General features: G+C 38.8%; 2 protein-coding genes across 2 annotated transcripts; one reads left to right on the top strand and one right to left on the bottom strand.

Annotated features, from left to right (window-relative positions):
- Window positions 1-1,685: 1,685 nt before the first annotated feature.
- RTF2 (replication termination factor 2) lies at window positions 1,686-26,936 on the bottom strand. Its single transcript, XM_009558721.2, has 9 exons — window positions 26,799-26,936; window positions 25,561-25,655; window positions 25,364-25,457; window positions 25,042-25,181; window positions 23,725-23,803; window positions 8,402-8,515; window positions 5,203-5,257; window positions 5,032-5,124; window positions 1,686-2,570 (listed from the first exon to the last, which is right to left on the bottom strand). The coding sequence occupies exons 1-9, from the start codon at window positions 26,865-26,867 to the stop codon at window positions 2,386-2,388; spliced, it is 924 nt and encodes a 307-aa protein (XP_009557016.1). The 5' UTR covers window positions 26,868-26,936; the 3' UTR covers window positions 1,686-2,385.
- On the top strand, window positions 8,556-19,790 carry LOC104057364 (beta-1,3-galactosyl-O-glycosyl-glycoprotein beta-1,6-N-acetylglucosaminyltransferase 7). Its single transcript, XM_054081337.1, has 5 exons — window positions 8,556-11,574; window positions 14,026-14,162; window positions 15,557-16,588; window positions 17,061-17,156; window positions 17,868-19,790. Exons 3-5 carry the CDS (start codon window positions 15,613-15,615, stop codon window positions 18,092-18,094), a joined length of 1,299 nt encoding a protein of 432 aa, XP_053937312.1. The 5' UTR covers window positions 8,556-11,574; window positions 14,026-14,162; window positions 15,557-15,612; the 3' UTR covers window positions 18,095-19,790.
- Window positions 26,937-27,944: the final 1,008 nt, after the last annotated feature.

A 27,944-nucleotide genomic window follows, 5' to 3' on the forward strand; every position in this document is an offset into this window, starting at 1 on the left:
ATTGATTCCAGGTAATAAACTCAGTGCATAGGAAGAATCCATACCTCATCCAAAGCATGGCAGTCACAAACTCATTTTAATAGAAGAGCAGGTCGGTTGTAAAAAAGAAGTCACTATTATGCCCCAAGGAGCAGAAAGCTTGTTACCAAGTCAGCAGGCTGGACTTTGTCTAACACACTACCAAGAAAAGGGAAGCAAACTTGCTTATTATATTTTCTTGTATTCTTTAGCAAAGTAATAGCTAAATAAAAAGCATTAAGTTAATTCCCGTTAGGATTTATAACCAATTTAAATAAAAGAGAAATGCATGCCTATAAAACACTAATAGGGCTTTAACATATATTGTCAAAATAGAATTAGACTGCAAATAAAGGGCCTAACAGTACATCTTTCCGTGCAGTAATTTCATTTTCTGACTCTAACAAATAAAGGGTAATAATGAAAAGAATACAGAATGGGGAGAACAAAGCTGATTACTAGACGTGCATATAAAATGTGGCTGAGTGCTTCCCGGGGGCTCGAATAAACCTCAAACCATTTGATGTCATGTGTATATATACACTCACCTCCTTGGAAAACAAAAATGCTTACCACCATATAAATTCTACAACAAGCCAATTTTTAATTATACCTATCAAAATAGTAATAAAATCCTAGCAGTCTCATTCAACACGCTTGAATCATGGAGACCACCTATGCAAATACAAACACAGCATTTGAATCTCCAATTAACTATTGCCAATTATAAATGGGGACACTTTTAAAATTAAATTATGAGGATAATTAATCATTTTTTGCACACAAAAGCAACAATGTAACATCATGCAGTGTTTTTTTAAAAGCTTCCTACTTTCTGCCTTTCCATCCTGTTTAGTTTATGCCAAGATTATAAAAGCATATTTTAATTTTAAAAGAGGAAAAGCAGAAGGTGAAAAGCTTCCATCCCTCTCTCTGGTCATTTCATGTAGATATTAACGAAATAAAATGTTCAGCCACTAAATCATTGTTAAGGAATAGTAACATTTTAAAAGGATTCCTGTGCTTGGAAAAAAAGCTAAGAATAAAAGGGCGAAAGGAAAGCCCATAAAAAGTTATTCTGGTCTAACACTGACAAAATAAGCACCTGTACAATCTGTTCAACTGAACACGAAGTGTTATGGTCATATGATGACAACAGCAAGTTTTATTTAAATCAATGTCACAGGGATAAAAAGCATTCAGTATACAAGCAAAACTGAGCGATATACTATGCTTAGCATCTTTCTGTAGCAAGCAATTAACAGTCAAATAGTTGTTTGCTGTTAAGAATTTTATGTCAGAAAATAAAACGGTGTACTACAGATGATGTGAAAGCAGCACATTTCAGCTGCCTTGCGAACTGAAAGAGAAACATTCTCAGAAGACAACTCCAGCCTTGAAGGGTTCCCTCCATCAGCCACCAATCGTTTCTCCCCAAAAGCTAGTTAAGCAGAAAAGCCTGCTCCTATTCTCTCATCCTGTGAAAACACTCATATTTTCAGGTAACCTGCTGAATTCAAAACAACAAATTTCTCCTCAGAAATGTAAACAGAACCTCCCTGTTTCTGCAGAAAAGTAAGGAAACTCATACTTTTGTTCCACTATATTCTGATCCTCTGACAGAAGGCGGCAAGCTCAGACCTGATTCTTCTAACCTTAAAACACTCACAAAGAAAAACCCCAAAACTTTTTTGGGAAAAAAAAAAATCTTCACTATTACAGGCTCATCTTTATAGATAAATTATTTACAAGTGAATATTCTGTTAGTAAAAGCAGGCTACAACAATATGTACAAAAAGACAGCTATAAAACATCTTTATAAATTCCATAAAAAGATGCATTATTTGAAAATACCTATAGAATCTTCAGAAAATTTGCACTAGTGCTGCTGAGGGCCCCGGTTAACTGGTACAAAAGAAAAGCATTATCTCTTTTTACTGTCAGAAAGTTTCAAGAAGTTTGAATTTCTGTATTAATATGCTGAAAGCTACAATTACAGTTGCAGCAAGTCCCAATAGAAGATGACAGCCGGCAGACCCTTCTACCCTCACTCCTACTGCTGAGGACACTGGCTGGTGGGACTAAGAATGATAGCATCCAATTGAGAGAAGAAAAACTGTTGTCCAAATAATCCATCACTTTAGAATGAGGTCTGCTGATACAACACGGATTCTGGTGATCTAGTTCTTATTTAAAGAAGTTGCAATTTACACAAGTTCATTAGTTAATCACAAGTTTATGAACACCTTAGAAACTGAATAATTCCAGGTAACATCCGATTACAACAGAAGGTCTGTATCAGTTGTACAGAAAAAGCCTTAGGGAAGGAAAGCAGTAATGAATGTTACAATCAGGCTCATCATTGTTTCAGAAATAGTACGCCGTGTGAGTAACCCAATTGGAACACTCTTCCTTTGAACGTTTTGCTGAGCTGTGTGTTGTAAAAATAGATTTGTATGCCTCAGATTTCTCCTTGCTGTCTGCAATGGATCTCTTCGTAGCAGTAGAAGAAGCCTTATTGACTTTTCCTGGTATAGATGAATTTCCATTATCTGGCAGAGAAAAAGGAATAGAATGAAGCATGCATAACAGCTTACAATTGATAGAAATATTTAAACAGAAAAAAGTATTCGCAAATAATATGTACAGCAATGAAATACGTTTCTTTTTCAGGGCTATTGCAAACATATCCCATAATACTCAACAGCAAACATGTTCCTAACAGCAAACATAGTCTAGCTTTCAGATTTTATGCACAAAATGCATTTAGAATTCTTGGAGAGAGAAGAATTCTTTCCTGCATGTGTAAACCCCTTGCCCTGCAGTTTGGTATTGACAACATTTATTCCTCTCAGTGGAAAACAGCTCTGAACTCTAGTCTTAAGAAAGAAACGTGAAAGTATTCCATCACCCTGAATCATTGTTTAGAAATTAGCTATCAAATGACAAGCTAAACTTGTGACATACTCTCCCCAGGGAATCTATCTCCTCCCTTTAATGTCTGTGAAGTAATTTACAATCAATAACAACGGTCTGTATCAGTTTATACTTGGGACAGGAAAATGCCCATCCCTCTGCCTCTGATACCATCTCACTCTGTATTATACCTACTGCTACCTCACCCTCCTCTTCATTAACAACTAATTAATCTCCAAAGTTGAAGGACGACATATTTTAAAGAGCAAGTGCAACGTCTCTTGTGCAGAGAAATGAATACATAGAATCCTACAGGAAGTCTATATCCTTGGATTAATGTGGGCACAACGGCAGGTAAACAGTTAATAGGGAGCCCATCTGATAATGAACTTAAGAGAATTCTGTATGTAATCATAGGAATTCTATGTGCAATCCTAAATCATCATAGGTCAGATCCTTTTTTATATTTGGAGAACACTGTTTTTAATGCCACTAACGGCGATCTGGAAAGAATTACCAAATACTGGTTTTGAAAGAATGAATATACATGGTGCAAGTCCAGAAACTTTAGGTGCCATGTTCACAAATTAATTCCTATGCTACTGGCATTCCTCAGGCTATAGTTCTTCTTTTCTTTTCCTTCTCTCCTCTTAATCTCTTGCTGGTCAATACAACTGCTGCCATTTTAAATCTTTTTCTTTTACACTCTTGAAAAAGAAAAATACACCAAATGTTATCGGAACTACTAGGTTCTTAAATATCCAAGAGCTACTATAATCATCTGGAATGAAATACTTTTAAAAGTCTGTCCTTTATAAGAAGTGACAGCAGCAGGCAGGGAAGGCATTCCCCGAGGGAAGTTCTCCCACCTTCTCACATAGTTTGTCCACAGTTCATCAATTAACTATTCTCAGATTCTTCAAACAAATTATATAGACTTTTTCTCTGGCTCTAAGGTACATGATTGAACACTCCACACAGGAGCTTCAGACTTAGTTTAAAAAAAGTATCCATGCTTAAAGTTCTGAATGAAAAAATCAGTATGAATTTGAGACATTAAGTAACATAATACTTGTTATATAAAGAGAGCACCACCCTTTGGACTACAGGACTGCCAGGTTTATTAGTACCTCCATGACTACCAGAGGTTCATCAGTACATCCCAAAGTTACATTCCACTGCTCCCACTGACACACAGCAAATTAGCAACTAAAACGGAGGACTAAAAGTCAAGGCATCAGCTTGGGACATTTTAATAGACTTCACTGAAATAAACTGCCACAACACATTTTTTGATCACTTCTACTTCAGGAAAACAACTATTAATTCTCCTCACACTACCTCTTAGCCAATAAAACAGATATACCAAACCCTCAACTAGACATTGTTATTCAGACAGTGATATCATGTCATTCATTCCAGTTGGTTCCCACCAAGCACATCAATAGTGGAATGACATAAACAAGCAAATCTAGCTTGTTTGAAAAAAAAAAAAAAATGCAGTGTGGTGAAAAGACTTTATTATTTTCTTTAGCTGGATCACTACAGCACTTGCCAGTCACAAACATGAGCACAGACCCTGTTTAGCTATTTTGAGAAAGTATAAGAAGTAGTCAGTCTATCAAAGCACAGGATGATGGACAGCAGGTGGGACAAAGGCAAACTGGGCAGAAAAAGGAAAAATGGAGAAACAGAAGCGCTTGCACACTTTCTGCAGTCAGTTCTGTTGATTTTGCAGATTGTAAAACCAAGCTGTGTTTTAAAAAAAAGCTCAATTCACTACAGTTTCTACTGAACAAAGAGCTTTGTGCATGTTTGTGAAGCAGCTTCCTACTCCAGCTTGGAAAGGCAGCCTTTTAGGAAAGACTTGTAAAAGAGGGAGTTCTTTGAAAAAGTGAGCCACAACATTATGACTCCCTTGAAGGCAGAAGATTGATCTTTTATCTGAGAAACACACACATAAAAAAAAAAAAAAAAGGGAAATTAGAGGTATTTTCTGAAAACTATGGTTCAAAATAGCCAGAGAAGGATCTCTCCTAAAATATTTTTTCAAAGAACTATTTGTTCACATTTTCCAAATTTAGATTAAACACCAACCTGAACTTTTGGTGAAGATAATCTGCCTCTTTTCCCCAGAACTGGAATTGAGACAATCCTTTCCATCGTTAGTCTTTGATGGACCTGCTGAATCTATTAAAGTAAAAAATGAAATCATTAGTCTGCTCCATGACTCGAAAGGCCACACAGGATTTGTAGCTGTGACATTACCTTCAGCGGTATCTTGCTGAGCAGCTGATTCTGCTGACTTACATTTCTTTGATTTCTGCAACAACACAAGCAGAGATCGGGTGATGTACCAAAAGGATATACAGTTCTCGACTTTTATCTGACAGACACACAATTACACTCAATACAATTCTAAGTCTTACACAGTGGAATTCTTCCTTTCACAATATTGCTCCACACTTTTGGTATCATTTCTATACGGAAAAATAATAACCTTGGCAACCTTGAAGGCACCTTAAAGAAAACCACACAGGCCAAAACTGATCACAGTACTGATCTCTGATCACTGGCACAGGCCAAAACTTGAGCAGCCGGATCCAGTGGGAGGTGTTTCTGCCCATGGCAGGGGGTTGGAACCAGATGATCTTTAAGGTCCCTTCCAACCCAACCCATTCTATGATGCGATGGAAACTAAACTGTCTGGGTATGTGGTTTTGGTTTGTTTATTTTGCAGGGGGGGTGTGTGTGTGTTATCATAAAGTTAACCTGATACTCACAACTCACATGTCAGGCCAGTAAATTGCATGACATTAAACAGGGCACAATTAACTGTTATCAATAAAAACATTTTTCAATAAAAAAATTTCAGAATAATCCCGCATTTCATATCCACTTAATTTTATTTAGTTAAGAAAAACTTAACTGCTGGGTAACTTCCAATAATAATATGGCCCTTTGTCGCAAAATTGCTTGGGAAGAAAGGATGCAAACAGTTAATCTAAATTTTTTAAAGGCATCTGTGGACCACATTTTCCAAGTTAAATTATGTTTGTCCAGATTAAAACCCACAAAAAACAACCAGCAGGAACAAGAATCCCATTACTGGCTTTGATTATACAAATTCCAAGCTGAAAAAAAAGATATATTAAAACAGCGACCGATGTTACCATCACAGAAGATGACTCAGTATACATTCAAAATGGTGTATGTATTTTAAGAAAGCGAAAATAACTTAAAGAAAATAAATATATTTAAACGTGTTTTAAAAATGAAGAGAACCCATGCTGTCAAGCATATGATTATAGTTTGAGGAAAAAAATTCCATGCCAATGTTGCTGCAAAGCTTGGCCAGGAGGTGGTGGCAGAGGGTTACTATTGCAAAAGCAAACCTGACTCTTCTGGTGTCCTTCAGCGTACAGGCAAAACCTCTTTTCAGGGTGCTTCTACCTTTGTTATTACAGGTGGATTTAAAAAGAAAGGTTACCTCCCAGTATGTGGCATCTGAATTATGAGATGTTTGTATATGTTTGTATGCATATACATTATACATATTTCATCATGGGCAAATCTGATGTTGAGTTTGAATAACTTTTTATACTACTGCAAGCTGCGTCTTCTTTATGTTTTGTCTCACGGGTATAACGAAAAGGAGTTTGTGCTTCCTGCTCCAAACACAACTGGTCCACTTAGATTGCTCTCCCGGCTGAAAGAAGTACTCGAGGAAGAGGTCTGAACAGCAGTGTCAACAGACCTCAGACTAGAAACTCTTCAGAAGCTGGAACTGGAGCACACAGAACTCACAGGAGAGTGCGTAGTGCCAGTGACAGCAGAGAAAATTAGTTGTAGCTGCAAAAAGATCAGCTGGTGCAGCAAGGCAAGGCAGTATTGAAAAAAAACATCAGAACTTGAGGACGAAATGTAAGAGGCCTGCTGAGAGATCTGCAAATACTGTACCTAACTGTAATGTAATTCTCCACTAAACAAACAAAAAGTATTTGCATTTCACCTAAGGCATATAGAGCCTCACAACCAAGACAGAATTGCTCAGCACGCTTTGGTACTTCTTTATTGCGCAGAAGTTGGAGACAGCACCAGCTTCCAGACTATTCCAGATTATTCAAACCAAAGCTATAAGGTGCTTTATTAAAGCCATCTTCCTAAAATCAACTGCAAATGACCACTACTTTTAGGGCTGATTACTTAATACACTGGCATCTGCAATATTCTATTTTCAAATTATCTCTAAAGTTATTTCAAACATTTAATTACAAAGTACTGGGAAAAAAAAAAACCCAACATGTCCCCCTCAAGAGACGTTGTAAGATTTACAGTATTGTTCTTACACCAAAAGAAGACTGGTGCTCTGCACTGTACAGTAGGTTCAGAGCCTATGAACAGAAAGGCAACAGAGCAGCAGGATTTCTATGGGTAACCTAATAGTGCAGAGCAATAAAGAGTCTGTGATGAGAAGGAATCATGTTTGCCGCTAAGTAAATGAGTATTTGTCTCAAAACAATCTAGGAAAACATTTGCATGCCACTGAATCCTACAGGCACACAAAGTCCAGTAACGGGTGAAACGATCAACCTCCATCTAAAAAGTCAGCTGCTGAAAGTGTCAGCCAATTGATTCATGCTCTTGAGATTCAACTAAATCTGTCTGCACTCTGGACTGAGTAAACACTAAAGTTTTTGCTTGCTTTGTCATCCTCCAGAATAGCAAAGCCTGTTCAGAAAAAAATAGCATTGCTGAAAGAAGTCTCACACGCAGAACTGTCATTTGACAGTACAGTACCACAGAACGACTGCTTCACAGAGCAGCAGGAAACAGTAACGCATGTCGTAGGGCTGCAACAACTTTATTTTCATGGCATGCTGCCTGGTCTAATTAAAAGAAACACCAAAACCTTGACAGTATAGTAGGAATTAGCATCACCAGTAATCACTCAGGGCTATAAGAACCACATAACACAATGAGATTTCCAAACAGTAGTCTCAGAGAGTCAGATTGGAATCTCCATATCCCCATACTGTGATTCTGACAGTAGCCAGCAGAGGATACTTAGAGATCAGAAAAACTAATAACATACTACCAGGAACTACCATATGAAATACAGTGAAGATTTTGTTCGTTACTAGAATTAACTAACACAAGCTCCTTGTTTCAAGAAAAAACTGAAGTATAGCTGGCACATCATCCGTTTCATCCACTGCACTGAATTCTGTGATTTTTCAAAGCACTCTGTACTGCCTGCTAGTCAAAAGAAAGTTTCAGTACATACAACTTCACCATTAGAAAAACATGCAGACAATCTCATTACTTTTAAAAGTTCCACTGAAGTACAACAGAACTTACTGAGTAAATCTTCCAGGCTGCAGAAAGATTAGCAGCAAAAGCTATGTGATCTTAGAGCAGATTGCGTTACAGACAAGAACTCTTTCCATTTCGATAAGAAGTTTACCTTTTCTAATTTACTTTTAAGTCTTCTATCCTCCATTCTTTTCTTCAATACTTCCACATCTTCTTTACTACCATTAAGGATAATCACATCTTCCTCTTGAAACGCAACACCACACTGCAAGAAAAAAAACAAAAAGGACAAAATTAGTATTTTTTTCCCCAGTATTTTTATGCTGTTGAATCTCTTGTTAAAATTAATACTGTGTTCAAGCTTTCCAAGGTCTCCAATTCTTCCCTTTCCCGCTGTGTCTTTTCCAATAGCTTCCTATTTTAATACAGTCTAATGCCTCTTCTCACGTAAAACGTGAAAGGGAAAATCTCAGTTGTTTTTACCATTGAGCAAAATAATACTGATTGACAGCATCCCTCTTCAAAAAAAGGAGAATAAATACTCATCTTACTAGTGAAGCGTGACCTTTTGATAACCACATTTACAAAGCAGCTCACATATCAATCGGCACAGCAAATTCTAAAAGAATTTCATTAGCAGTCCCTTATAAACAACATTCTTAACAAATTCTTTATTTCCGTTAAAGAAAAAGTCCCACTGCATATCTTCTCGTTTTACAAGCATAAAATGTAGTGACTAGATTAAACAAAGGAGCCTTAGAATCTAGTCAATTTTCTGAACCTCACAGCTAAAAACCAAAACACTAAGGCACTTCGATTTTTCTTTCTAAATGCATTTGATTAAGATCCAAGCGTTATGCCACTCTGCTCTAGAATTTGTCTTTCAACTTAGTAATACAAGAAATAACAACTGATAGGAGATGTTCCTTTACACTGCGCAGGAAAAACATCGAATGTGTTATTCCTCTACATGCAGAACAGACAGCACCAGGGAATTTTTCTACCCAATAGCTCAGGAAACCCTGCTTTGTTTGTGCTTTCTGTATTATTATTACTACTACTACTATAGGGAAAAAAGGGGTAATAAAAGCAGCATTACTCATTAACCCAGCCTTGCTTACTCATTGTCCTTCATCTGATTTATTAAACACTGCCAAGTTTCAAAGTACATTTATAAATTAATCTGGATAATGCATGCATGGTGCTTCAGGTAATTCCACATTTGTTTACTGGTTGAAGACACAGATGTTACTCTGCACACATCTTCAATCATCTGGTGAAACCAGCACATTAACTATGGTGTTTTCTTTTCTAAGATCTCAATTTGCCTTTTTTTTTTTTTTTTGTTATTTTGTTAAATCCAAAGGCCTCCTGTTAATCTGCAAGATTAGTTTATAATCCTACCTTTGTCATGACTGTTCTGTTTTCTAAACAAAGGTTTAGAAAGGTTACTCATGTATTTGCAGTAGAAATTAAACAGATGAAAGGACATACGGACAGTACTCTGACACTGACTGCAGACTGCTCAAGCGATGAACACAGTTTAAAAAGTGGTCATTGATATTATGAAAAAGATGCAAATTAAGTAAGTCAGGCTGAATAATAAGTCACATAAGAAATGGGTGAGAGAAGCCCAAATTTTTCCATTGCTACTCAATAAGCTAGTGTTAAAAATACCAGCTTGCTATGATCTCAGACGCTTGCAAATGAGGAGTCCAGAAAATAAAGACAATCAGTCTTCATACTGAGGCAGGAGGGACTGGCAGCTGCTTTGGTTCTAGTGAAGCTCCACACATTAATTTCTAGTGGGGTATTCTCCAAATACAGCATGAAATACCAACGCCCTCCTGCAGGCCAGTGACTTTAAAAATAACTACTGCAAAAAATTTTTAAAGCATAGAAAAATGAGCGATCATTTACTCCAAGTAAAAGTTTATGTCAAAGGACTTTCAATAAATGTTGCATTTTGAAAAAGCAAACAAATCCAGGTTCCCATGTGGATGACACAGGTGGAACTGGTCTAAAACTAAAAGTATTTACAAGGAACAGAGAAATAAAGACAGTGTCCTTTTTCCATTCACCAAACCAGATATTTTTTGCCATGACAACAGTTAGATTATATCACAGAGACCATACCCTTCCAAATATACTTCAACTACAGCAAGTTACAGGCATAGAACCAACTCCACCTTCCCAGGTTTCAGTAAGCGCAGTAGGTATGATTTGTTGTTGCATCATACATATGCAAACATTTTTTTACCTGTCGGTACTGTTGGATACTAAGCTTCAGTTCTGCTTTTTTAAAAAGCTGACTACCCCTTAATGAAAAAAAGGACAGATTTTTAGCTCAACATTTTGAAATGCTGAGATAAAAAGCGGAAAGAAATTTTGCAGTTTTGCAAATTCAGAAAGATTGTTCCTTCAGATTAAGGTCTTCTGGAACAGATGCTGGTTTTATGATAGCACAGGGTTTCCTCTACTGCCTCTATTTACAGAGCTTCCCTTAACGTCTGTCTGCCATACCTGCAAACTGTGCCTTAATTTACTCTGAGGTTTTCTCAATTTATTTCTGACAAACAAGCTATTTTTATCTGAACATGTCTAAAATACACCAGCCTTCCTACTCGTTTCTAGAACCCCAAAGCTTCCTAATTCCAGTAAATTTAAACTGTTAATTTTTTACTTATTAAAACCAGCAAGAACCTCTATAAAAGTAAACACAGTAAACATTCTCCTTTGGAAGGAGGTATTGCATGTTACCTTTTAAACTTCCAGCTACTAGAAATCACCACAGGCAATCCTTTGCTATACTTATTTGCTACAAATTGGAAAGTTTCAGCAGGCAAACAGTTAAGAACTGGGGGAGGGAGAAGAGGAGGAGAGGGTTCGTTTCTTTTCCAGTTCTCATCATCCAGCATGCTCTGTTAACAGCACAGAGGTTAAAGCCTCCGAGGTAAAGCAATACTATTTATAATCAGCAGCAATGTACTCTACATATTTGAAAGTCTGATTTCTGTCCATGATATGCTGTCTCGGAAAGAGGGGCAGAGAAATTTGGAGAAGCGCAAGTTTAGTCTCTTTATTGTGAAGCAGAGGACGTTTCTGAAGCTAAACAGCATTGCTGCAGAATAAATACGCGAAGCATTGCGGGAAGCCAGATGAAACCTTAAATGAAAACATTCGTGTTAATGTTTAACCCCTTTCACTTATGCGGGACCTCCACACAAGCGACAGAATGAAGAATGCTGCCTGAATTCTGCTGAAGGACAATGGGACTTTCTTTATTTTCATTATGCTGCCGTCTCCTGGCTAATTTTGTACAAGGTAAGACTGAATAAATTAGATTGCAGGACTTCAGGTTTTACCTTTTCCTTTATTAGAACACAATATATTTTAATTTTTGTAAAGTGACAAATATTTTCACTTCAGAAAGACCATTTCACTTTAAAAGACACTCAAATCTGCAATAAGATTAATTTTTTTCCCTCACTTTGTCCTAGATGTACAGTAGGGTGGAGGCCTAGGGAGTGATGCTTGTATCGTAAGAATCACAATACAAATGATACTTGTTTTGCTCTGTAGAAAGCAGTTAATTTTCTTATGGCCCTATAACTTAACAATTTAAATAGCTTTCATAGTATTTGTTTTAAATTGCTATGAGGTCAAACACAGCATGGCAAAAAAACCAAAACAACAAATGCAAAACAGGAAAACAGACAGAAATAGCAAGGATGAACAGGTAAATCTCCATTAACCTGTTTAATATTTGTCAGTAAATACTGACGCAATATTTTCAAGTAAGAATGATGTAAAAATCCTAACACAGTATTAATTTGGTTTGATGAAGGATTTTTTCTTTTACTTGATGCGTGTCACAACACAGCAGCAGACTGACCCATGCTTCAAGAAAAAGCAACGCAAAGTAAAAAGCAGTAGAAGTACTGATTTTAACATTAAGTTTCTAGAGGATCAAGTATTCACTTGCTTATCAAAATGTCTACAGTACTGCCTGCATAAACACTTCACAGATGTTAAAAGGTTTGGAAATAAGGAGTTAATGCTTTTTAACCTTTTTATTAAAAGATTAGGTATTCTTAAATTTTTTGCTTCACTGAATTACAAAGGCATAAGAACCAGATTTTATCTAATAATATTAAGCAAATGCAAAGAGTACACACAAAACAGAGTATTTTAGAGGTGCAATGATGCAGTCTAAAATCCTATGGTAGGAAGAAACAGTGAATTGTACAATGACTTTTTACTACGAAATGCACAGCAAAGTATATAGTTAACGGAGTCTCCATAAACCGAGATGATATTTCACAGGCTTATTTTCAGGCATAAACATAACCCCACTTTTCTCTAGAGTTCACCTTTTTAATCGAGATGGAGCAGCTTAGGCTTAAACCCACAAATTTCTGCTAAGTACTATCCATAAAAACAGCCATAGAGTTGCTTGAAAATCCCTACAAACATATTATTTCAAGAATGTCAAACACTGCTCTTGGCACTTGTAAAAATTATGATAACTTCATCCTCCAGATTGAGAAAACCTTTCCACATTGTAGGAAAGGTTGAGTTTCAGAGAGAGTTTCTGATAACAATACCTGAAACAGCACTCTTGCATAACAAAAGCCAGGCAAGACAGGCACGGACTGGACGACACCTCACTCTTCGAGGGTAGGAGCAAATATGGTAGCATAGTCTTTGACAGCAGACAATAGCATAGGGCAAGAGGAGTCTTCTAACTGGCAAATTTCACACACAATGGGTCTAACAGCTGCAATTCTAGCTCTAAATCTGGTAAAACACTAGCAGGAAGCCAATGCTTTCATTCAGTAATATGCCTCGAGGCTGAAAGCTGTCAAATTATTTTCTCGTAGGCAAGGCTTCATTATTCAGTCATGCTTCAGAAACATTATCACTGGAGAAGGAATTGTTTCTTCTTACCTTATACTGGGGTGCTTCTGCACTTTAATGCTTCCACTTAAAACACAGCTTCTAGATGGCAGGCAGTTCAATAGGAAAAGTCCACAGAAAACACTTAACAATAGGAAACATCCCTGGAAGCTATTATTTGAACTGTAATAAAAATTTAAGTGTATGAAACAAAGAGGTTCTAGCTCAGTTCCCTAGGGAACTACCATTTGCAGCCTGTCCACAGAGACATATTTAAGGAAAAAAGCTGATGAGAGCACTTGTTCTGTACAAATGTTCTATATTCTAAGCATGTGTAAAGTCCCAAACATTTCTACAGCTGCCCAGTGTCTTCAGTGTAATCCTTACATCCAGAATGAACCTTCCCTGTGACGCACCACAGAGATCTCACCACATTCACTAATTCAGAGCAACTTCAAAGCTCCTCCTGTAATTATTTATTCAGAATAAAACAGTTTTCCTGACTCCAAGTGCACAAAAGACAGTGCTTCCCAAACACACACTCCCTCTCCCTAACTTCTGCTAGTGGGTACATAACGGTCTTCACGCAGATCTAGTCTCAGCTCTGGTAGTAGGCAACAGCACTGGTGTATTTCATTTTTACTGTGAGACATCCTGTCCTTCACCTTTAAGTGGTGCTCCTTTTCTGCCCCTTTCCACACAATATTGAAAGGGTGATGTGGATTTTATTTGCTGAAGTTTTTGGTTCAAACGGAGGAAGGACTCACATCAAGCTTGTTTACCCAGTAAACGCATCCCTTAGGAGCTGCAAAGAAAAAATATTCTTCTGGGACCTGATTTCCTAATGTTTTTCTCTGGCCTGTGCATTCAATGCAGACTGAAGAGCACTACTGACAGAACATACAAGCAAAATGGATGAACCCTCTACCTAACATACAACTCCACTTTCTGGAACGCTAAGTGGAAGAGAGGCATTCTCCCAGCACGAAATCCAGTGCATGCCAGGAAGGACAGTAAGATAAATACATTCTTTCCCAACAGTCTAATAAGATTTTAAAATTGTGGTATTACAGAGTATGCATTTTCTTGGTTCAAATAATGTATTTTTAAATGCTTTTTAGATTTTATACCTCATTTCTACTTTAACTACAATGCCTTCTTTATTTTCAAGCTTCTATGACAGACGTATACTGCATTTTCATTTAAAAAAAAGTATTTTCCACTTCTCCTAATGAAAACGCAGAGCCTTCTAACTGCAATATCATTCCTATAAAGAAACTACCTTTATAGAAATATGCTTGTTCTCTGATCCTAGGTAATAACGAACATTTTGTGAGGTTGACAGCTGCAAAGCATGAAATATTCACAGGTGAAATACAAATTTTGTTAAAAACAAACTCATTGAGTAAAACAAGATAAATTTAACTGTCTTTAAAATACAGATAAAATCTTTAATTTAACTATTAAGTTTAATGGCAGTAGGTGGACTCTTCCCCCAGCTGTGGCATTTTCTCTGGGAAGTTCTATACCAAATGCTTCAAGGATAAAGACTTCAAGTAATTGCTGTGGAATTCAGGACTGCTGCACTGTCATTCTTCTGACTTTTCAACAAGGTGTATATATAGGAAAAAAATCTCCACAGAAAAAATCCTATGCCATTACTGATGTAAATTATGCAGTTATCTCTGCATGCTAGTACTGCCAGTAGTACACTTATCTCACAATATGTACATATGCTAAAATAAGAAGCAAATGTTGTCCACACAATCTGTTTTCCAAAGCACTAATGCAAAGATATCAGAGAAAAAAAAAAAAAAAAAAAAGTCTCTCAAAGAGTTAGAAACACTTGCTGACTTTATAAGGACAAAAGCTCATGTATTTTGTGGACTACATTTTTGCCTCTTCCTTTTGTTTATTTAAGAAATTTTCTCCTGATTTAATTTACTGAATTCTGGTCCTCTGGCAGAACTTAAGGTTTCCCAGGCCTTAAGGAAATCTCAGCAGCAGCTTTCCCTTAGCACACAGCACTCACATGTCTTCCCTGCTCTAAAGCTAGACCTTGATCAGCCAATGGTACCGGAATTGCCTACTGGCACACACATTGCCTCGAAGGAGGAGAAACTTCTATCTGATGGGCTAGGCTTGCCCTTGCTCACAGAAAAAGCATAAAAAGCCATTTGGCATTCTTTGGATAGTTTTGTTTTTCCTAGAAAGACAGTTTCATAGCTGTGCAAGTTCCCTTTACAGTGGCTGAGTACACTGCAGCATAAGCATGGGCACAGAGTCTCTCTTAGTGACTGGAAAGAGAGCAATCTCAAATCTATTTATAAATGCATGACCAACATGTCTTATATATCGAAAAGTCAAAAAGGTTCTCTCCCTCTCTTTATCTCACTTTTCCTTTCAGATAATCTGAACGCTTAATTAAACTATGATGAGAAGACAGTACCTGGAAAATATAAGATGAACCCACTTGATGCTACAAAATCAGGATTTTTAGTGTGCATTGCTGTCTGTCTGTTCATCTACACTTTTATCTGCCTAAAGGATAAGCTTTCTGAAGAGCCAAATGGCCGAAAGTTTAATGCAAATATAGCAGAGTGTGGGTTTTACCCAGATGAGCTTTGTTCAGCTCTTTTCATGGGGAAAACTGCTGCCTTAAAAATTGGAAACTTCTGTCAGAATACCTACCAACCCAAACCACTCAACTGCATTCAGACTTCGTGCAACTGTTCCATGGTTTTGAAGACTCTGCATTTTATCACAAGACCACTGTCAGATGAAGAAGGGAATTTCTCATTGGCATACATTATCACGATTCACAAGGAGCTGGAAATGTTTGTAAAGCTACTGAGAGCTATTTATATGCCTCAGAATATTTACTGCGTACATGTTGATGAAAAGTCACCAAAACATTATAGAGCTGCTGTACAAAATATCGTTAATTGCTTTGAAAATATTTTTATTTCCTCAAAAAGGGAAAATGTTGTTTATGCAGGATTTTCAAGATTACAAGCTGATATTAATTGCATGAGAGACCTAGTTCATTCCAAAATTCAGTGGAATTACGTTATTAATCTATGTGGTCAAGATTATCCCATTAAAACAAACAAAGACATTATACAATACATCAAAAGTAAATGGAATGGTAAAAATATGACTCCTGGGGTAGTCCAACCACTTCATATGAAACACAGGACACAGGTTAGTTACAAGGAGTATGTACATTCTGGAATGTCATATGTATATCCAACAAAGAATATAAAAGCTAAACCTCCATACAACTTGACAATATATTTTGGTAGTGCCTATTACATACTCACTAAAGAATTTGTAGAGTTTACATTGACTGATGCACGTGCAAAAGATTTGCTCGAATGGTCAAGAGACACGTACAGTCCGGATGAACACTACTGGGTGACACTGAATCGTTTAAATGGTAAGACCTATGTTATTTCTACTATGACTAACACCCAGGCCAACAGCACTGTAAGGTCTCTGACGCAGACAGCTAGTGAGCTCCAATTCAGAGCTAACAGCGCAACCACTTAATTGAGTTACATTGCATAAATAAGGTCATTTCTCCAGCCTTGATGCTGCCCTTTTCAACAGTGACATCTTCTGATGGCTGAAAACAGAGCTCGATTCCAGAAAAGTATTACTTATGGTCTAGATCATTATCTACAAGGCCAGAAAATTGCTGATTAAAAAAAGTAATTTTTTTTGCTACATAAAACCTCATGCTCTGGAAGAATATATAAAGCAGGAAAACTAAGAATTATTTCTGTTCTTATGATGTAAATATCTGTAAAGAAATACTTAATGTGGCTACGTTTAAAAAGCCTTCAGCAGTTAAAATTTGCCCTTTAAGAAGTAGAAAGAAATCTTATCTGATTCTTATGTTTTTAAAGATGCTCCAGGGGCTACACCCAATGCAGACTGGGAAGGAAATATACGAGCCATTAAATGGAAAGATCAAGAGGGAATCGTGCATAAAGGCTGCAAAGGTAATGTGAATTTGGACCATGAATCAAAATTTGATTCACTGACTAGCATTCATTGCAAATTATGTATTAGGCTTTAACCTAGATGTTAAACATGCCTCAGTGGTTATACTTATTTTATTTTGGAAGTATCAAATAAAACAGCAAATCATTCTACCAAATGACTCCACTGTATCTAATCTAAACATCTGATATATTCTTGCACAGATCATCACACTATCCATATACTGACAATTGCTCTTTCAACTTCCAACCACATTTACTCGACAAGCGTGTTTTTCAAGTACTTTCGTAAAGATTGGGTTAAATCCCTTTAATTTAAATAATAATAAAAAAAGCGGAGTGCTGACCATACAGAAAGAATGCAAAAAAATATTTAAATATGTAACTGTATAAACTCAGCACAATGATTTTATTACTGCATGATTAAATGGGGATCCAAACAGAAGTAGGAGATCAGCAGTTCAATATGCCCAACTACAAGACACAAGATCAGGTAGAGCAGCTGGAAGTTAACATGCATCCAGTTGCACAGAAGACAAAAACAAACCCTCACCTTTATGTTTAAACCCTACCATTATCCTCCAGATTCATTTCAGCGATGTGAAACCGTAAGATAATTTTTGCTGATAATGCTACAGATTGCAATTATTTTTTTTAACTATTCTGCTCAGCCTTCTGCTGCTTTCAGGCACCTTCAATTTGTCTTTGCAGGTCATTACATCAGAGACATTTGTGTTTACGGATTAGGGGATCTGCAGTGGATTATTGAGTCACCTCATCTGTTTGCCAACAAATTTGAGCCTGCAACATATCCGCTTGTTATGGACTGCCTAGAGAGACGCCACAGGCTTAAAGTACTGCACCAGGCAGAAGTCCCCATCGAAGAGCACTGGCGTTTTCAGGAAGAGAACTACTTCAACATGAAACTGAATGTTTGACCTTTGCTAACATCGAAACAAGTGTTCAGACTGACGGCAACCATTAACATTTTTAGCCACAAACTTCACTCTGTCCATTACAGCATGAGGGTAAGCACAATGCTGTACTGCCAGTGAAATACACAGCTTTTATTTATTCCAGTATGATAAAGAGCAACAACTGCTAATGGGTTAATTCTCAAAGGGGACATGCCTAAATCTCTAACTTACTGAAGACAAGGGGGAAATTCACAATCCTTTAAGTGACTTATTTAACTGGAAAAATACATATTCCTCATGTCTGCAGCCAAAGCAAGGACTAACTGGTACGGAAATAATAAAATGGAAGCACCAACTGAACAAAGATAAAATATTAAAAGCACAAATTAAAGTCATGTCTACTGTATGTCTGATGAAATACATTGTTTTGAATAATGAAGTTCACACTAAAATTTTAGAGCTTGTAAATAGGCAACTGTCAACCAGTTTCAGACACAGTCCGCTTCGCTGTTCTTTGTGAGGCTCTTTTCCAGGGCCAGCTGCATCTCTAATTTCATTATGTAGCACAGCAACCTCACCTGTGCTACTCAGGCTTTGCTCCTGATGAAAACAGGGTGTGTGCCAGTAGCAGGGGTCCTGCAAACCATGTTTACCTTTAAGTCTCTGTTTCTGAGTCTCTGCAGCAGTTTAGGGCAAGGAGACATGGAAAATTTGAGGCCAGGGAACAAAGGAAAAATGAGTGAAAAGTCATCTTTCAATCCCAGTGTACTTGTCCAAGGGAAAGAAGACTTCCCTGAACCTTGCAACAGTCTGCAGCAATTGGAGATAACACCTAACAGCAACCAGGACAAGTATCTTTTCTCCCAAACCCTCTGCAGACCAACCACAGTGAGAAAGTGGCTTTCAACAGACAACATAGGCAAAAGCAGGGACGAGTAATAAAAAAGAATAAAGATCCAGCCCCTTGTCCAGGCAAGAGTTGCTGTTTCCGCTTCAGGACTCCTAAGTTAATAATTTCATTTGTGCAACTAAAAAGATTGGGGGAATATAAGGGAACAGAGGATATATGACTACCCTTGCACCGGATTAAAGCTCTACACTCTCCAAAGGTCTTTAGATAGGGGCTACTGATGGAAAGAGAGTAGGAAAAACCTGAATTGTGAGAAATCATTTCAAACTATTCATCCTCTTCTAGAGGTATTTTCAGAAGAATGCAGATTAAACTTTAACTACAATAAATCCAATTATTTTGCATGAACGGATGCGAACAAATTAAATACATCCATCCCGTTACTTATAAGTTCACTTGATTAGAAACTATGAATTATAAATAAATGCCTAGGAGAAATTTAGACGTAAGCTTCAACATGTACCCAAAATATAACTCACTTTTTACAGGAAAACTCACTTATAGATGAAGCATTTTTCCAAAATATCAAATGAATCAACAAAAGACCCAATAATAGAACATGAAAGTTTAATACAAACTTATTCCCAGTTTCTTGGAACTGTACTGCTCATTTTCCCACATGAATTTCTCGGAAATGTAACTTCTTTCAAATGAACTTTAACCTAAAAGAAAGATCATCTGGTCCCTATTTATTTACACAAACTTACAAACTCAACCCAAAGGCCTGTACTCAGTTTCATGGATAATCCAGGACTTATCTTGTGGCTAAATATTGCTGCAGATGCTTTTTTATGGAGGGAAATAAAGAAGGGGGGGAAGGAGAAAAAAAAAAAAAAGCAATCCATGCATCATGCTCAGACTGAGCTCGTTGAGAGTTGTTCTGAAAAACATTGCTGAAGCTAATGGGTCTCTGCTATGTATTAATCACAGCAATATTCATAATTAATTTCTCTCCAAACCACTCTCAATCCACTGGCGGCTCTGGCAGCATTTATCCACTCCATATTGGTTTTTAGAATGTGAATGGAATGCACCTTGTTTCCATTCCTGCAGCAAATCCAGTATTGAGCTTTCACCTTTCATTGCCATCACACAAAACAATTGTGTCTCACTTCTGAATTGAATTAGAAGGGTAAGTTCAATAGAAAGGTGATATACATCATGAGGCTGATTTGCAGAAACTGAACTGGTCAAACCGGGGGAAAAAAAATCTGCACAAAAACCCCTCTTAAAATATAATTTAGGTATGACTTTATCCATGTCAACCCAGGAAATCACTGGAACATGGTCCTCCTTCCTTAGAGGATTTTCTATTTTAAACGAAATTTGACATAGATAACCCCCCTAGAAAAATCATAATTAAAGCATCACTTCTCTATCATTAAGATACAGTGTTTTATACATTATTCTGAGTGACCACAACCACATTATATACTTGAAAGATTTTTTTACTTCTAACAGCAGTTGAAAATTAAGCAATGAAACGGTGAAAGCTGAGAGTATTCAACACACATAACATGATAATGCTTACAGAACAATACTTTTTATGAGTAGCTAGATCACAACGTCTAGATTTCATCAAGCGATGTTTACTAACTTTTGGTGACTGCTGATCTAAGAGAGCATATAGCATCAATGTGACTTTGTTCGAGGTAAGGTTATGCTCTATAACATACTGCAGACACATTAACTCTGTATCTGAAAGATGTATGCATAATTTCTATCTCAAAAAGCCTGAGGCCCGTGTCCAACAGCTCTATATCTAAGTTAAACATTTCACTAAGTGTTTTGCGTGGCACAGACTTTGTTAGAGTACTTTTCTGATGTGTATTAAGAGTCTGTTGACTCTGGAAACAACTCCAAAATCAATTTTAAAGTGATAGGAAAAAACTACATTTTAAAACATAACCTTGTCCTTAACTTCCAGAGTGACAACCTGAACTCCCAGGAGGACTTCCACCACGGATACAATAGCCACTATCCTGCTTCCAAACTACCTTTAGCATGCTACTACACCAACAGTAACTTCTTAGACAGTAAAGTTAACATCAAAAATTGGTAATGGTGCATTTCTCTACCCCCGAAAAGTGTGGTTAGATAGATACTACAACACTGCTAGGTAATTATTTCATTCCTTTATCTCTAAAAGTATATTTTTTGTCAAATACCAGATTTCCCAACAAACAGGAACCAAAGACCACCTTTGCAAGAATCACAAAGCCAGTTAAAACAGCAGTTCCAAAACATATAAACACTTAAGGTCCCATCAAAATTGACAGACCACCACAGATGAGCACTACCTTACAATCTACAAGATCCTATCAATAACAAAAGGAGTGAGTATAAACAGTCTTGCTTGTTCTTTTAACTTTAGTCTGTTGTAGAATTAAATACAACAACAGGTGAGAACATCCTATTCATGAGTACGAATTTTAAACTGATAATTTGCACGTTGCATACCATTCTTCCTGAAGAACAGAAAGCTCCGATATTCAGAGCTTTGATATATAAGACACACATCAAACTCCGTCAACTGGAAGCAAAGTTGTTTCTCTTCCTGCTGACTGAAAGTTCTATCCTGTACATTTTAGCTCGTGACTTAGTACCGATAGCTTAAATTTTCTCTTCTTACTGTACAAAACCTCAAAAATGTCTCAAACAAAACATAATGCCTTTTTACACAGTAGTGCAATTTTTATTTGTATTCATAAGCTTTTCTGTTTTAGACAAAGCTCTTCAACTCTCTTCAGTCTAAATTATCAGAAGATTCAAAATCTGTCCCAAGCATTTCATCCAACAAACCCGCTGTCCAACATAAACCATCACTAAAAAGTTCTCCTTGCTCTTTAAAAAAAATCTTTGGCCGGGCAGTTTTATGTTTGGCAAGACAGTTCAGAGCATTTACCATTCCAGCAATAAGAGGCAATTTCCCTCAGCACTGATACAGCATCTGACTGTTTGCCTTAAGAGTTTTCACATTTTAATGTTATTTTTAAGCCTGAATCCTTCACTGTACTGCTACTTAAGATGTGAAGCAAGAAAGAAAAGCTTACTGTCAAGGGAGGCAAATCACTTAGAAAGTCCTCACACATCAATTACAGATGCCTTACTAAAAGCCTTCTACCCACGACAGTTTTCTCTTACGTTCTTGCACCTCTCCCCAGTCTTTTTAACAATTTCAGTAAAAGCAGATAAATATACATATTTAATGCTGTGAGCTCTTCACAAAGTTTCCACTGAGGCAGAATGTTTTTTCTTTTTTTTTGAAAGAGAACTCCGACAGAAAGACTGCTTCATCCTCCCTGTATGTAGACTCCATAAAACCTTTCAAATCTAGTACTACAGTAAACACTATTGAGACAAACCAAGGAACGCTGAAATCTTGGAGTTTTCCATTTCCTTGAAACAGACAATCTCTCCATATGCACTAATTTTTTCTTAAACACTTATTTGGTGATCTGCATATCACTGGACAAACAGATTGCTCTACTTCTTGTATGAGCTGCCAAAGTAAAAACTGAGAGGAAAACTGAGCAGCGAGACACCCATCTGTGGGACTTCCACAAAGTGTTAAGCATTCCCGTGAGCCACGCCAGAGGCCTGGAGAGGAAGAAACCCACGGCTCTGAGCACAGGCAAGAGATTTTCTACAGGTTCACAAAACCAACATTTTTTTATATGCATCTTGTAGCACACAAATATCTATTCAATATCCAGTTCAGATTATATACTTTAAATTATATGAACATAAAGGTGAGTGCTGCAGAAGTGCTGTTTGGGCTGCTGGATATCTGTATTCTCTGGGGAATGTTTTCACTGCATCATTACAGCATCTGTTTGACAAAGTCCTTCGGGAAACCGTTGCTGTTTACAATTTAGCAGACTAATAAGACTGCTCCGTAGGCTCACAGGCAAAATTAATACACAAGAATAGTTTGTTTTGAAAGAGCTCTCTTGAATTTCACAGTAGTGGGGAAGAGAATTGCCAGACAACCTCTAGACTGACACCCAGTTTACATCCATGCTACTACCTTGTCCCCTGCCATGAAAACAGAGTCTGCGAGCTGAAAGGAGAGCCTGAATGCACAGTGTAAACAAGCAAATGCATGATTATTCTTTTTCAACTACTCTCATTATGTCACTCTCCAAAGCCACATAACAATCCCTCTGCACACATGGACGTTGTCAGGGACACACAGAGCACATATTGGAAGGTGACAAGGCCATACAACAAAAATGCTGTGGCCCACACGGGCCTGCATAGGTTGGATATCGGTTCAAAAAACAGTGTGATCCTTAAAACACAGCAGTTAGCACCAGCAGAAACACATATGGCAAGCCACAACATTCAAACATTCTGTACTTCAAAAATTTTTTTCATTTTGAAAAAGCATTTATCAGAACAGATTCCACTTAATAATAAATCCTAATCCTAGCATATATATAACACTTGATTTTTTTTCTTCTTCCTGAGTTCTACTTAATTTTACGATATGCCCCACTGCCGCATGAAGACAAAGTGCTGGGGAAATGCTGGCAATTAGTGCCTTGGATATAAACAAATTGTTAGCTACCAGAAAGCATGACAACTAGTTCCCCATGATCCTCCTAGAGAAGTTCTGGGCCCTTTCTTGATTCTGAATACAGAATGAGAATGTTATCAGTATATATTCAAAAATCTACCAAATCACTCTTTGATCTTAATCAAAGGAAATGTGGACTAAAGCTGAAGGAAAACTCACCTTGTGACAAACTTCTGATTTAATTTCTTTGAGAGCACGTTCAGAGAACACGCAGCCACAGTTCCTCAGGAAGCAAAACCTTCAAAGAAAAAATGACAAGACATATAATTGTTTTTAAGAAAACCTCTGTCTAAAAGATATAAGTTTTCTGATTTAACTGCATTTCTAATTTAACACAGAAACAATACTGCAATGGGCTAGCAGGATACAGCTCACTTTCTCTTTACAAATTCTTGCAGCTGATCAAGGTATTTAAGCAGGCGCTTAATTACTTCCACAATGTAAGACTCAAATGAAAAGTATCAGGTACATTAAACACATTTTGTTATTTCCTTCTCTGTATGATTCAACACAGGTTTACAACAATCTCTCAAGGGGATCTTAACAAAACAGAAGCTCTCAACATGCTTTTGTAATTTGCTACACATTTAAACACGCTTCTCTGGAATCATCACCACAATCGAAGTTACTTTGAGTTCTACCGCTCAAATGGTTTCACCTTTCACTGAGCTTATTGGTTTCACTTAATCTTATTCAAGCTCTCTAGCAAAACTGTAACAAGTGATCCTAGCCAGGGTCTGCTCTCCTCAGATTCTAAGTGAAGCAATTACGCACACAGTTCACATGATGTCCCTTTCCCAAGAGCTGCTCTTTAATCCCTTCCTTGCCATTACCTTCAACTGAACTAAAACATACTAAAGTGGCTCTGACAAAAATGGGTTTACTTTTCAGGTTCTCTCTTTAATTCCACCTGAATACCTCCCAGCTAATTGCTCTCTGGAGGAAGAAATGCCTTACAACTATCAAAGCTGTGAACTTGGGTCTCTTACCACTCAAAATTAGCGTGCACAGAGAAAGAAATTGATAAATTGCCCAAACCAGGATGCAAGGAAATGTCCTTCCTCATCCCAATAAAAATCAGATTCCATCCCCATTCTGATCCTAACAGAGAGAAAAGTAGAATGCCTTGATGTGACACAAAGGGAACACTCATTCAACTTCCTTCTGCTTGTCCCATAGCAATTTCCCGCGATTTAGCCTCCAAACAACTTTTAGTCACTTTTTCTCCGCAAACATTATCCTCTATTCCTATAATATAAGTATAAATTATTTTAGGAAACAGTTAACTTTCTATCTTTCCTCTTGGATGTGAAACAAACGGACATTTACTGTCTCCTGAACAGTACTGTCTCTCAGGAAGGCAAATCTTCTCCATAAAGGCGCGAGTACATGAGTTGAGACATTATCAATTCAAACATTTTTACTTGCTCTATATCCAGTTTAGCTTCTAAAAACAAACCCCAGAAGCTTACTGACCTGTGTCTTCCATTCATTTCCAATCCCACCACAGGGCATATAAAGCATGCAGACTGGATGTCATCATACTTGTCGCCTTTGATACTCTCTTTATCACCACTCCAAGCCGGATTATCCACAAGGTTTAGTTCTGTTACATTCTGCAAATTAAAAACACAAGCCTTAAGCTGTTTCTAAATGATTTTTGAGCCACGATAACATTCCCAAGATTTTCCTCACTGTGATGTCCTATTTTTCAGTATAAAGTGAGAACACAAGCAAATCGAAGTTTTCTAGCATGTTTTAACTTTCATGGCACTAACATGAGACACAGCCTGTTTACCTTAATGCTCTTGATATGTGATGCTGCTTCCATAGGAGTTTTATCAGCCGACTTGTCCAACAAAAATTCAATGATGGCATCTTTATTATACAACCTATAAAACAAAATTTTTAGTAGTCACGTTTGATTCTCATAACATTCTTGTGTTTATAAATTAATACCTTTTAATATAGCAGTCTTTATGGAAACATTCATACCTTCCTAGCTCACAGGCTACAATTGGTCGACGTAACTTCTCCTGACTCAGAGCACAGTAGAACCACCTTGCCACCAATTCAGCATTTTTGTCAACCTGAAGGAAGAAAAATCTTCATGATATTACAATAGCTTTTATATTTGCAAACTATTTAAACATAAAATCAAGTAATACTTGAAACATTAATCAAATTCCTAGGTATCTTGCCAAATCTATTCCCTGCATTCAAACCTAATACATAAAATAATTTTAACAAAACCATTAAGCAAAATTCATGGCCTGTTCCAAGGGTTTGCCTCTATCAAATGAACATGTTTCTGCAACTTGGGACTTGGTACTTGTGTTCTTAACTCTAACTAAGTTTTCTTATTTTTTGCCAGTTCCACTTGCCCCCTTCCTTCTTTATTCTTTTTTGCTCTCCACATGTTCTCCACTAACCTCTTTGCTCTAGAGCTACAGCATGTCACTGCTTAGACCAATTACCGGTTCCACCTGGTTTGGGTTGGAAGGGACCTTAAAGATCATCCAGTTCCACTCCCTCCCTGCCATGGGCAGGGACATCTCCTACTACATCAGGCTGCCCAAGGCCCATCCAACTTGGCCTTGAACACCTCCAGGGATGGGGCAGCCACAGCTTCCCTGGGCAACCTGGGCCAGGGCCTCACCACTCTCATGATGAAGAAATTCTTGCTTATGTCTAGTCTAAATCTGCCCCTCTCCCGTTTATAACTATTGCCCCTTGTCCTATCACTACAAGCCTCTGTAAACAGTCCCTCCCCAGGTTTCTCATAGCCCCTTCCGGTATTGGAAGGTCACTATAAGGTCTCCTTTGAGCCTTCTCTTCTCCAGGCTGAACAACCCCAGCTCTCTCAGCCTGTCCTCATATGGTAAGTGCTCCAGCAATCAGATCATCTTTGTATGGTTCTCTGGACCGGTTCCATCTTCCGAAGCGCTACCAACAGACATCCCACCCCGAGATGCAGGAGGCTCCTAAGCCCCCTCACATTAAGCAGAATGCCCAGCATGGCCCCCAGAAGGCCTGCGGATCCCCGCTGTTGGCTTTCACTGCCACGAGGGAGGCCAGGGACCCGCCGGCCGTCCCCGGGCCGTGCAGAACTGCTCCTCTCCTCCATCCAGAGCGACAGATTGGGCCGCGGGCACCGGGTAGGCCCCAGCTCGCAGAGCCGCTCCGACAGCCCACAGCCGCGCTCCCCACGCCTCCCCGCGGCCCCCTCCAACCTTCTCGACTTTGCGGGGCCCCTTCACCAGCTCGTGTCGCTTGGGGATTGTGCCGCCATCGCACCCCATCGCGCTCTCTCCCTCGTTTCCGGCCTCGTTTCCTGCTTGCGCTGTACACTTCCGGGTCAAGCAGAGCACTTCCGGCCAGCGCTGAGGCCGCTCTAGCGCCTCACAGCATCCGCCGGCAGGGGCGGGCGGGGCGGGCGAAACCATCGCGCCGGAGCGGGAGGGGCGCGGGCCGTGCCACTGCGAGGGGACGTGGGGGGAAGTCCGCAGCGCCCCCTCCCGGCGGCATGCGAAGCTGCTGCCTCTGCGCTGCCTTTGATTGGATCATAGACTCGTGTGGCTGGAAAAGGCACCTGAGATAGAGCCCAGCCGTACCTGACCGTTACTAAACCGTGTCCCTCAGCACCTCGTTTGCCTCTCTTTTATAGCCCTTCAGGGTTGGAGACTCCCTGGGCAGCCTGTTCAGTGCCCAATAACCCTTCCATGATGTTCACCCGGGCCGGGGCAGCGCGCTGTTCAGCCCGGGCTGGGGTTGGGGCGCTGGAGGAGGGCTCGGGGCGCTGGGGAGGAGCTCGACACGAGCCCGCAGTGAGCCCAGAGGCGTCCTGGGCTGCAGCGAAAGCGGAGCGGCAGCAGGGAGGGAGGGGATTCTGCCCCTCTGCTCCTCTCCTGTGAGACCCCGCCTGGAGGGTTGTGTCCAGTTCGGGAATCCTTAACATAAGAAGGAGATGGAGCTGTTGGAATGGGTCCAAAGAGGGCTATGAGGATGATCAGAGGGCTGGAGCATCTCTCCCGCACGAGGACAGGCTGAGAGAGTTGGGGTTGTTCAGCCTGGAGAAAAGAAGGCTCCGAGGAGACCTTAGAACGACCTTCCAGTGTCTGAAGGGGCTACAGGAAAGCTGAGGGGCTGTTTACAAAGACTTGTGATGACAGGACAAAGGCCAACGGGTATAAACTGGAGAGGGGCAGATTTAGACTGGACATAAGCAAGAATTTCTTCACCATAAGAGTGGTGAGGCACTGGCCCAGGTTGCCCAGGGAAGCTGTGGCTGCCCCATCCCTGGAGGGGTTCCAGGCCAGGTTGGATGGGCCTTGGAGCCCCTGATCCAGTGGGATGTCCCTGCCCATGGCAGGGGTGGA

This window comes from Cuculus canorus, chromosome 16, assembly GCF_017976375.1.
Source record: "Cuculus canorus isolate bCucCan1 chromosome 16, bCucCan1.pri, whole genome shotgun sequence".
Taxonomy (NCBI): Eukaryota; Metazoa; Chordata; class Aves; order Cuculiformes; family Cuculidae; genus Cuculus; species Cuculus canorus.